Source organism: Chionomys nivalis, chromosome 15 (assembly GCF_950005125.1).
Source record: "Chionomys nivalis chromosome 15, mChiNiv1.1, whole genome shotgun sequence".
Taxonomy (NCBI): domain Eukaryota; kingdom Metazoa; phylum Chordata; class Mammalia; order Rodentia; family Cricetidae; genus Chionomys; species Chionomys nivalis.
The window spans coordinates 68,168,872-68,181,542 of NC_080100.1; the positions used below are offsets into that span (position 1 = coordinate 68,168,872).

Consider the following 12,671-nt stretch of genomic DNA (forward strand, 5'->3'; position numbering starts at 1 on the left):
TCGAACCCATCTTTTCCTTGGGTCTGATTTAGCACTTGGCCCTTTGTGGTACCGAGAGTAGTATCAACTTGGACCAATGATGAGAAGCCTGGACTATGGGATTCCGTGACACTGAACTGATTTCCCCGCACAGGTGGGAGTCTGCCCCCACGCTACATACTTTGTTCAAGTGTGTCATAGGAATGTAACACTGTTGGCAGATGGGAGTGTCAATTTCAATTGTGAGTATGCCACAAATTATTACTGCAGTTTTGAGCAGTTTAGCCTTTTTTCTCAGACTGCGCATAAAACAAGATATACCTCAAGGCCCTGCTAGCTCTCTAATTCCAGGCTCGGTTTGGGCGGCCACTCTGTATGCGTGTCAGTCACTTGCATCCTAAACACCAGCTCCTCCAGTGGGTGTTGTGACGCAGTGCTGAGATCTTCAACTGGAGGAGCAGGTCCTTTGTTGCTTTCTGCCCTTCTGTCTTGCTTCTGGATTTCATGCTGAACTGCGTTTTCTTTTTCCTTGTCAAGGGGATTGTATAATTTTCCTCCACAAATTTTGGAAACTTCCCTCCAAAGTAGACTAGCCCGAGGTAGACAATTAGGTATCACTTATTCTTCTTGCTGGAGTTGGCTTTGTGACTTCTGAAGGATAAAGGCTCCTCATTTCCCTAGCCGGTCGGAAATACAGCCAGGGAACTGATGGAGTCACCAAGAGTAAGTAAACAGCCAGGCGGTGGTGGTGCATGCCTTTAATCCCAGTACTCTGGGAGGCAGAGGCAGGTGGATCTCTAAGACTGAGGCCAGCCTGGTCTGCAAAGCTAGTTCTAGTTCCAAGACAGTCAGAATTACACAAAGAAACTGTCTTAAAAAAAGTAAAAATAATTTCAAATAGAGCCATAACTAAATCATTCCAACTGAGGGATTGTGGCTATACAATTTAAGATTGTAGCCTAATTTGGGCAACTCTACTTGAAAATGCTGTTAAGATTTGTTTCATTTCATTGTAAAGGAAAATTAGAGAAAATACAAAAGAAAAGGATGGAGGTGAGGAAAGAGGGGCCGTGGGCCTTTCGGATAGTGACCACCAGGGGTTGTCTGGAGAGACCTTGGCAAATGAACCCCCTGCTAAAGCTGAGGTGGGCGGAGTCCCAGGGGCTGTCTGTAGGTTCCAGTTGTCTCTGCTATACACAGGCACACACACACAAACACACATGCACACATAACAGCAAGAACAATAAGAACAAACAAAAGATAGTTATTATTAGAAAATTGTATTCAAATCTAAATTCACCACTCTGAGATTTTTTTTAAATGTTCATTCTTTAGGAGAAAACAATGACCTACTAGGCCATAAGAGGACTTGTGTGATAAAGAAATAGCGATTTATTCGTGTTGTATTAGTGGCTCTCAAGGAGTCAGGATCCCTGGCCACCACTTAGCCAGTTGCTGTGCTGTGTGCTCAGTAGCCTGCTACTGCTCACCTGCCAGCCAGCAGACATAGTGCTTGAGGGAAGCACCCTTCACAGATGTGACTGGAGGTGCCATCACGAAGCAGGCAGCAGACATAATGCTTGAGGGAAGCACCCTTCACAGATGTGGTTGGAGGTGCCATCATGGAGCAGGCAGCAGACATAGTGCTTGAGGGAAGCACCCTTCACAGATGTGGCTAGAGGTGCCATCATGAGGCAGGCAGCCGAGATTTCTTACCTGTAGTTCTCCATGTGTGCTATCAAATCATACTAAACAGCTTCCTACATGTCTGTTTTCTCCTCATAGATCAATTGCCTGAGGAATTGCAAGACCTACCAAGCCAGAAAGCCTCTGTGGTTCTATAATACATCACTCAAGTTTTTCCTCAATAAACCAATGCTTGCTGATGTTGTCTTCGAAATACAAGGTGTGGTTCAGCTCATACAGAGTGCAGTTTATGGTTTTGATTTTTACTTGCTTCCCTCGCGTTCTTGTTCAGCTTTCTATACTTGGGATGGAGGAATTAGTGCTTTCTGTTGCAGGACATGAAGTAATGTGAACATGAAGTAATACCATCTTAGTTTTAGGAAAGTCATTTTATATTTAGTTTTTCCCTCCATATACTTTATCTACTTCTCAGGATCTGCGGGGCATGGAATGATCTTTAGTGTGTCATTTTTCATTTTAATTTGTATATTTCTTTATGATCCTGCTTTCTGATTCATCTGAAGCCATCTATCATAAAAGCACATTATCTCTTGCTTTGTTTATTCAGTTTTTTTTTTAAAAAAATTGTCTGACCTACATCAGGCACCCACAGTTATTTCTGAGTGTGTCTCGAAATACTGTGGAGAATTCTTATCACCAGAGCACCTGAATTACACTTCTCTCTATGGGAAAGTAATGCTGCCCATGTTTAATAAAGATGAGCTGTCCTGGAAGCCCAGGGCAGATTACTTGCATGTATAATTCTGTCACTTTAATAGATTAAATGCTTAATCTTAAAGATGAGTTGTCAGATACCTTCAATTATGCAAGGATAAGAGGAGTTGTTTGCAAATAAATTAAGTAGAATTTTTAGAAGGGCCATTGTAAAGAGGGAGATAGAATTCTAGTTTGGGGTTAGAAATACGTGGCAGCTAGCATAGCCTTTATTTTTTAATCTTTCCCCAGAAAGAGTCTCCTTACTTTTAATTTTGGTTGTATGTCAATAAAACTAGTGAACTGAATTTTTCCCCAAAGTTCTATTGGCAGCACCAAATGCTTGTGAGTCTGGGACTCTGAAAGTGGGAGAGTTAGAGTGGCCTTGAGATACATTTAAAACTTCTTGGTGAGGGAGGGAGCCTCCAAACAGCCATAGGCTAATCTGCAATGCTCTCATCAGGTTAGAAGACCTGCAGCTGACTGACCAGACCCTGGTAGTGGTACGCTCACATTGATCGCCAACATGGAGAGTCCAAGGTGTCTCCCTGTAGGCGGGAAAAGGCTTAGAGGAGGAGCCAGTGGGAATCACAGAATTTGCTCCTAGGGGAGTGCTGTTGATGAAGGCGTTTGTGGGGAGTGCCTGGGTGTCCTAGACACCAGAGAAACACCAGGATAGCTAGCTAAGAGGCTTCACATTCCGAAGGAAAGCACTACGTCCACTGCTAAGAAAAAATTTAACCTATAAATTAAAAAGTATTCCTAGCCGGGCGGTGGTGGCGCACGCCTTTAATCCCAGCACTCGGGAGGCAGAGGCAGGCGGATCTCTGTGAGTTTGAATCCAGCCTGGTCTAAAAGAGCTAGTTCCAGGACAGGAACCAAAAGCTACGGAGAAACCCTGTCTCAAAAAATCAAAAAAAAAAAAAAAAAAAAGTATTCCTACCTTTACCAAATTAATAGTCTGAAGTCCTTTTCTGAAAGCTAGAGTAACAGTTTCTGTGTTCTGAAGGAGGGTAACTGATGTTCTTGCTCACATGACTTCTAATTGGTGGCTGAGGTCTGACCTTTAGCCATGTCTGTGATGTATAGTTGATGAATTTTATGCTGAGCAGACTCTGAAAGATGAACTTTCAAAAGTCCTGGGGTCACACGACAACGTAGGGTAGGCTTTTTGTTAGGGGTTGAACGTGTTGTGGGATTATCTGATGTGTGTGGTGGACATACAAGCATTGTTCCTGCACCTGGGCTGAGGTATGTTCTGAAATGCCTTTCAAGACCCGTGTGGTAAGAAGGTTGCACATTGTGGGTCTCCGGGACACTGCTCGCCTACAGTCTAGGGGCCAGGGTGAGTCCACTTTTTGCCACCTGCACAGTATTTGATGTCACACACAATACAGTTAGCCTGGCATTCTTTTGTTGTATGTACGTATGTAGTGTATATGTATTTATGACAGGGTCTCACTATGTAACTCTGGCTCTCCTGGAACTCTCACCCTATAGATCAAACTGGCCTTGAACTTACAGAGATCTGCCTGCTTATTCCTCCCACATGCTGGAATTAAAGGCGGCACCACCACACCTGGCCATGAAATCATGAAATTCATTTCTTAGGGTATGGTCAGATTCTCGTCATTTTGGCTGTTCCCCCTTTTTCCCCTTAAATAGCCTAGGTCTCTTTAGTTGAATTTTCGCTGAACTCTAGGCCTATAGAAGCTAGAAGAGCATCAGACCCCATGGGACTAGAATGACAGCCATTTGTAACGTGTGGGTGCTGGGAACCAGAGCTCTGGCCAGTGAGCCATCTATCTCTCCAGCTCCATCCCTGCCTTGCTCTTTCGCTGCACCGGAACAGCATAGCAGACATTATTGCTGCTTACTGTTAGCATAGGAGGTATTGGCACCACGCTTTATGTCAGTGTAACCTGCTGTGCAGGGCTTTGAAGGAAAATAGAGACTCTTTCCCCCATTTAATCCCTTACTTTTCTTCTGCTGTGTCACTTCCCGGCCCTCTCCGCCAGCCCCTGTCCGCTCATCCAAGTGTGCGAGGGCTCCGGCTGTGTCACATCTGATGATGTGCGCATCTGTACACAACTTCAGGCTACTCCCCTTTTTGAAAGTTACATTTATTTCTTATTAATTAATTAATTAACTACTTTGGGGTGTGTGATGTGCATGCCCTGGCAGTCATGTGGAGGTCAGAAGACGACGTGTGGGAATTGCCTTTTTCCTTCTGCTCTATGGGCTCCAGGGAATGAGCGCAAGTTGTTAGGGTTGATGGCAAACCCTCTCCCCACTGACCCATCTCATAATCCTTTTGGTTTTTGCTTGTTTGTTTGTTTTATTTATTTTTTTTCAGTATAGAATTTAATTCGTTATATTTTGATTGGTTGTGTTTGTAGACTACTCTCCATCTGCTGGAGACGTTCCCTTGATGAGGACTACACTTATCTGTAGGTATAATGACAGATGTTTATAGATTATTGTTAGGGATTGTGCTGCTTTAGTAAATTAGTGGTTGTAGATTTTCCTCCAGTAACCATGACTGCAGTAGTCCTGAGTGGTTAGCTAGGTTTCCAGTACCAGGCATGGTTTCTTTCTTGTTGATCAGGTTTTAAATCCAATTAGAGAATTGTTTCCTCAAGGTATACATCCACTACTGAACTATGAGGGTCACTGTGTTGTGCTGGTCATTGCCGTGGCTCATAGGCCTCATAGCTGGGTGAGACTCTTGGCTGCCTCCCTCCCTCAGAAGCTTGCATGATGCAATAGTAGGCTGTGTGTTTTCGGAGGCTGTGTAGGCTGTGTGTCCTGGCCAACAACTCAGAAGAGGGCTTCTCATGTCTGGCATTGGGGTTTTGTTAGATGATCTTTGGTTCTTGGGGGGAGCACCCTCAGACAGATGTGAAAAGTTCATGAAGACACTATATGTATATTTATTCACAGAATCGCATGTATTAGAGGTTTCTTTCTTTCTTTCTTTCTTGGTTAAATAACAGTATGATTTCTTGTGGCTTCTTCAGACATCCTTATTGTAATTTTACCCACCTCCCTCCTGCTTCTGTATTCACCTCCCTCCCCTTTCCTAAAGATCCTCCACTTTTCCATTCCCCTGTAACCAGCAGCCCCCCTGTCTTGACAACAATCCAGCTTTATTTTCCTGGTTTCTATAGTAACTACAGGCTATGTGTTCACATCTGAAGATTCGGAGTTGGAGCCTCCACTGAATGACAGCATGCAGTGTTTGTCCTTCTCGGTCTGGATTACCTTGCTCAATATGATCTTTTCTAGTTCCTTCCATTTACCTGCAGAGTTCATGGCTTCATCTTTCTCCACAGCTGAATAGTATTCCATAATATATATACACCTCATTTTCATTCTCCATTTGTCAGTTGTGGGGTCTTTAGGTTGTTTCTATTTTCTAGCAACTTGGTTTTTTGAGACAAGTTCTTTCACTGGGACCCGGGACTTGCTTAGAATAGGCTCCCTGGGAAATTGTCCCCCAATGTTCTTTCTGTTGCCACCTCCCCAGCCCTGGTAGGATGGCAGGCTTGTGCTACAATGTCCACTTGTTTTATTTTGGCTGTAGGGTTTGTGCTCAGGTCTTAAGCTTTCACAAGAAGCATTTTATGAGCAGAAACATCTCTCGGTCCTGTTGAATGGTTCTTGTTTTCATTCGTTCATTTCTTTGTTTAGGGTATTATTTTGTTTTGATGGAAGTGGCTATGTGCAGTGTGAATATGTATCCGACTTTGTGGTTAATCACTAATTTAAATGTTTCATACCAAAATGAGGAAGGGAAAACATTCTTATATATAAATTAATTTATATTAAAACTAAGACAGACCCTTTAAGTAATAACTGGATAACAACACTCCTTAAATCTTAGTTATAAAACTTTTTGTATGTTATAGTGAAATCTTAGTTAAACATGTGACTTTTTTCACTACATATCTTACCTAAAATATTTACAGTGCAAAACATATTCTGAAAAAGTCATATTGAGTGTTGGTGATAGCCAGATGTTACTTCGGCATTTTTAGCACAGATTTAAGAAGTAATGAGAAAGATAATGTAAGAATAAGATTAGTATTTATTGAGGTATAATAATTTTTTCATGCAGTACTAGCAGTCAGTCTCTGGCTCCTTCACTCCAGTTGATGTCTAGATGGTCATGGACATCACGTCTTGACGTTTTCAGATAAAGAATGAGGAGCATGGGAACCCTCGGGCCCAGAACTGAAGCGCTGCTGACCTTAGCTGAGGCAGTAATGAGAGACTGAGATTGCTGGCGTTTGTGTCTAGATGGGCGCTTTGTAGATGTAGCATGTTTCTTTGGGTTTCTGGTCCTTTACAGTTGACCAGAACTACTGGAAGAGAAGATGCAGGTAGAATTTGAGAAGTGACCGTGGCATTTTAACAGACATTGTCAGTTCAAATTGTGAAACACTGATGTCTTCTGGCCTATAAATGGGACTCAGATTTCCACGTGAGGAGTGGTTACAGGGGTTCCAGTTATGCACACAGGGACTAACAGAGACGGAAATGTAAACTCCATTCCTCTCCCGATGCAGGGTCGGCTGAAGCTGGTGGGTTCTAGGATGTTTTACTGTTGGACCCAAGCTATAGGCCAACAGCCACAATTGCCTGGAGTGAACATGGGATGTAAACCCCTGACATGGAGCATTATTTGTGTAATATGAAGTCATACATAAAGATAAAACAGTTCTAAATTAGTTTTGGAAAATATGCAGATGTGATGTAGAAAGTTAGGGTTCCTTTACATTTGACATGTTACATGTTACATGAAACACTTTTTAACAAAACCACATTCCTTTCCTACTTCCTTAGCACAGTACGTGTTAAATTTCTCTTGAGATGAACTTGTCTGTTTTCTTTCCCAGAATGAAAGCAAGCATCATTCCTAAATGTCACTGTTGAAGTCTGAAATGATACATAGGGGAAACAAATACATTTTAATTCAACACTCAATCAAAGAGATTGTTGATGACCTGTGTAAAGTGAGGAAAAGCTGGTTTGTAATTGATTCAGCCTTGATCTTTTTCTTAGAAAAGTTATCTGAAATTATAACACAAAATGGATATGTCTTCTCTACAATTACACAATTCTTTACCTGCAATCAATTGCCGTTTGTTATATAAATGTTGTATTACATTCTTTTAGTGTTTGTATAAGTATACTTCTTAAAACAGGTAACTAGGAGCCTGAGAGATGGCACCATCAACAGCAGCCGCTGTTCTTCAAGAGGACCCTGGTTTGGTCCCCAGCACCCATGATGCCTTTCGGAGGATCTTTCAGAGGATCTGAAGCTGTCTTCTGTCCTCCACAGGCGCCCACACACACCACAAACTGAATGAAACAAACAACAATAGCAAAAAACCACATCTGTAGTTGGGTATGGTGTTACATTTCCACAACACCAAAACAGTTCTCTAAAGGGTTGTGAGCTCATAGTCCCTTAGCTGAAAGTCCAGTGGCTTTCCATACTACATTCTTCTCGTCACATGAGGCCGCCATACATTTCTTCCTACGCACATCTGCACCTCACCTGTTGTTCCGTATTGAGGAGCAAAGGGAGCAGATTCCAGGGGCTGCTCAGGCTGAAGCTGGTTACAGTTTCAGCATTATCTTGTATCATTATCAACAGAAAGCTCTGTTACAATGTCAAGCCCTGCTTATGAAATTTGTCCTTGCCCACTTGATAGTTTTCATCCTAATTCATCTGCTTAACTCAAATGATAGGCCACCCAGTGTGTTTAAGCTGTGCTCCTATTTTCCAAATGATGCTGTGTTTATCTTGAAATAGTTTAAGCCCGAAAATCTGTAGTCAGAGACTGCTTGTTCGTTCCCAGCTGCCCAAACCCGAAATAATCACACAGAAACTGTATTAATTCAAATACTGCTTGGCCTATTAACTTAGGCTTTTTATTAACTAACTCTTACATCTTAAATTATTTTTATTAATTTATTTTTATTAATCTATGTAACACCATAAGGCTGTGGCCTACCGGTAGTCATCTTTCTCCATCTCCCTGACTCCGCCTTCTTTCCTCCTCTATCTCTGCTTGGAATTCCCACCTTGCTCTATTCTGTACTGCAGTAGGCCCAAGCAGCTTCTTTATTAAACAATGGTAACAGAACACATTCACAGCATAAGTCAAATTGCAATGCCAATTTGAATTCCTTCTTAATTGGTCTCTACACATCTATCCAGCATCCCTTAAGTTTGGAAGCTGATCCTTTTGGTAGATGATCCTGTTACACTGGCTGGGAGGGTTGTGGCAAAGAAGGGAAGACGGTGGACGGATGGAGTTTGCTGGTAGGAATAGGATGCTCTCCAGCTATTGCCTTGCTCCTCGTTGGGGTGTGACTAGGCAAATCACAGTGCCAACCCATGGACTCGACTGGCAGGATCCATGGTTGATTTGTGAGTCTGAGGAAATATTGGCTTCAGAAAACATCTGTGAGTTTAGATGGACCTCTTTTCTTCCTAGGACAAGAAGCACTTTGCTTGGATTTAGAGAGGTTGGAGAACCTCACAAACCATGACTATTCTAGAGAAGAATGTGGCCTTGTGACAAATGGTCATAAGGTCTAGAAGTGCCCTCTCCTGTGAGGCTTGGACCACTTCTTGTTTACATCTGCCATTTCTGTTTCTCGTTGGGGAAGCCTGACCAAGGCAGTCTGAGTTTTGTCACACAGGGCAATGGGCTGTTTCCTGGGAGGAACATGGCACAGATGGCGTATTTCAAGCCAACCTGGATTGGACCAGAGAGGCTCAGAGGTTAAGAGCACTGGCTGCTCTTCCAGACATCCTGAGTTCAATTCCCAGCTACCCTACAGTGGCTCACAGCCGTCTATAGTGAGATTTGGTGCCCTCTTCTGGCCTGCAAGAATACATGCAGACAGAACACTTTACATAATAAATAAATCTTTAAAACACATACACACACATAGACATATACATGCACACACAAAGCAAAATTCATATTTCAGTTCTTTGGTCTTTAGGAATTCTAAACTAACAAATGTTTATCTAATCTGTAAATTATTGGGTTCAAAGGCAAGTTTGAATGCTCTGTGTTTCTCAGCTGCTGTGAACCTCAGAGGCAGTGCCCACTGCCTGATGTGATTCTGCACTGCAGCTTGGCTTGTCGCGGGCGGTAGCACTCCAGCTGGGAAACACTGTTAGCTCTGCAGCATTTCCTTGATTTTGTTTTCCTTTCTCACCTTCCAGGAACAGCTGTGCCAGCCCACAGGGCCATCTTGGTGGCACGGTGTGAGGTGATGGCAGCCATGTTTAATGGTAATTACATGGAAGCCAAGAGTGTCCTGATTCCAGTGTACGGCGTTTCCAAAGAGACGTTCTTGTCGTTTTTAGAATACTTATACACAGACTCTTGTTGCCCAGGTACGCAGTATGTGTGTTATAAGGTAATATCTCGTGATTCTTCCTTTTCACTCATCTTGGTAGTTTGCTGCCTATGAAACCTGTTTTATTTAAGGTCTATCAGTCAGTATCATGGCATTTGCTGAGCAGCTTTCGGGTGATGTAGGGAGAGCGTTGCATTCCAGTTAATTCAAATGAAAGAGCAGGGGTCAGTAGCTCGTTCTAACAGCAGGCTATTGGTTAATCTAGACACCGAGAATCCAGGTGTTTGGGGTACCTAATGGAGGCTCTAATCTTAGAGTTTGGGAGCCCTACTTCTTCAACAAGAAAAGGGATAGACAGTAGTTTTCGTGATCCTCACATCTGGCTGAAATGGTTTTCAGGACTTTTGTTCGTGTGAACTCCTGTGGTCCTCCAGATCTGAGGATGAGGGCTTTTAAAGACTGCTACTGACTTTCAAAACCAGACTCTCCTAAAATTGGTATCTCTAAAAACTGTCCTGAAATGTTTAGGATTCTGGCAGACTATAGGATCTATTTCTAAATTCACTAACCAAAGACTGTCTTTGACCAGCACACATTATAATGTTAGTAGTTAGTGAAGTGTGGCCGCTGTATGTCGAAGTCCTTGGGGTGCTTTATCCCATTCTGCCAGCAGATGGCGCCTCCTCAAACACAGCAGGAATGAGCACCACACATGCTGGTGATCTGGGTATGAGGCCTTGGTCCCAAAAGCTAGCCAGCAGCCAGCCCTATGGAAAGAAAAACAAAACGCACCTTTTAGACTATACCTCCCTTTAGACTCATTGCTTTAAGTTTTAGAATTAAAAATTTTTCCATTTTTGTTTAAATAAATTTTGAGTCCCCTATGAAAGGATATAGAGTTTCCAAAAGAGAAAATTACTTCTATCATCGAGTTGTCTCAGTCTCCAAGTTAGCTATGTTTTGGAGTTGTTACTACCAGTATTAATAAGGACTTGTTATTTCTGCTTGGTGAAAATGAAAGCATTGATTCTTACGGGAAATAAATATTATTTTTTCTCAGTACTGGGAACTGTGGATAATTAATAAAAATCTTGACCACAATTTTTTTTTAAAATGCACCAGGAATGATGGCACCCATATTTAATCCCAGCACTCGGGAGGCAGAGGTGGCTGAATTTCTGAGTTTGAGGGCAGCTTGGACTACACAGTGGATTCAAGATAGTTAGGACTACATAGAGAGACCCTGTTTTAAAAACCTAAATAAATAAATATGCAGCTGTACTATTGCATTAGGACAAATCAAGGTGGTATCTCCAAATTGTTTTAGTGATTGTATTATATAGTAGCACACTCATTTTTTTAAAAAAATCCAGTTTCATTTTTTCAATGTTTTAGTAAAAGATTTATTCACAGTAAAAGTTATCAATGTACCTTTCTCTCATTTCTGTTGCTGTGATTAACTACTCTGACAGAAAGTAACTTATGGGAGAAAGCTTTTATTTTAGTTAACAATTCTGATTGAAGTCCATTCAGGAAAGTTAAGGCGGCAGGAGGTTGGGGCAGCTAATCATATGACATCCATGATCAGGAGCAGAGAGAAATGGATGTATTCATTCTTTCTACTCAGCTCATTTTCCTACTCTAATGCAGTCCAGGACTGAAGCCTAGGGGACAGTGCTGCCCACAGTGGGCGAGTCTTTCCACCTCCATGAAAACATTCCAGGCTCTCCCCCACAGAGATGGTAACAACACACCAGCCTGATCCAGACAGCCCCTAATGGCGACTTCCCACATGATTCTAGATTGTGCCAAATTGGGAACTAAAACTGGGCAAGCACGCTACAACTTACCTGTATGCACAGCCCTAAACCTACCGACAACCTTAACTGTGACTTCAGAGGTGGACCAGAGCGAAGGTGGGGAGTTGCTACTTCATGGATGCAGAGCTCAGTCTAGGATGGTGAATGATGTTCTGGAGAATGAATGAATGAATGAATGAATGAATGAATACACTGTAGTGTGGGGTACTTCATACCACCGAACTGAGTGCCTCAGTATTTAAAATGGGGCCAGGTTATCAAACTCTGACAGCTTGAGTTTGATCCCTGGGACCCACATGGGGAAGCAGAGACCTGACCCCTGAAAGCGGTCCTCTGATCGCCACGTAGGTGGGCACTGTGGCATGACACCCCTCCCCCATGCATGTGAAATAAGTAGATGGCATTAAATTGTTAGTGTTTAAAATGGGATTTAAGAGATTGTAACTCTCATCTCCAGAACAGAAGGGGGTAGGCCTGGAAGGTGGAGAGAGGGAATCCTCATAGCAGTCCCTGAGAAAACTGGGTAGCAGGCTAAACTGTTAGTGAGCCTGCCTCAATATAGAGTGGCCAGCAATGCAGGAAGACACCTAGCATCAACCCTGGGCCTCCACAGACACATACAAATAGATATTAAATGCACACACACGCACACACACACACACAGACATCATATGCCTACACACAGAAACAAATACCAAATGCATGCCCACACACAGATAACATGCATGCAGCACACAGATAACATATGCATGAACACACAGAGATAGCATATGCATGCACACACAGATAACATATGCATGCCCACACACAGATAACATGCATGCATACACACAGATAGCATATGCTTGCACACACAGAGATAGCATATACATGCTTACACACAGATGACATATGCTTGCACACACAGATAGCATATACATGCATACACATACAGATACTGTATGCATGCACATATACAGATACCATAGGCATGTATACACAGAGATACCCTATGCTTGTACACACACACACACACATTTAAAATTCTAGCTTTTTTTAAAAAAAAAATTTGCAATAGTGAAACAATATTGCAAGCCTGGG

General features: G+C 42.5%; 1 protein-coding gene across 1 annotated transcript in view; it reads left to right on the forward strand.

Annotated features, from left to right (window-relative positions):
* Rhobtb3 (Rho related BTB domain containing 3) overlaps positions 1-12,671 on the forward strand; it is a 67,972-nt gene that overhangs the window by 32,391 nt on the left and 22,910 nt on the right. Inside the window, exons 8-9 of the mRNA XM_057789925.1 lie at positions 1,765-1,885; positions 9,635-9,808. Of these exons, the coding sequence (XP_057645908.1) occupies positions 1,765-1,885; positions 9,635-9,808 (295 nt within the window). The remainder of the gene's footprint in view (positions 1-1,764; positions 1,886-9,634; positions 9,809-12,671) is intronic.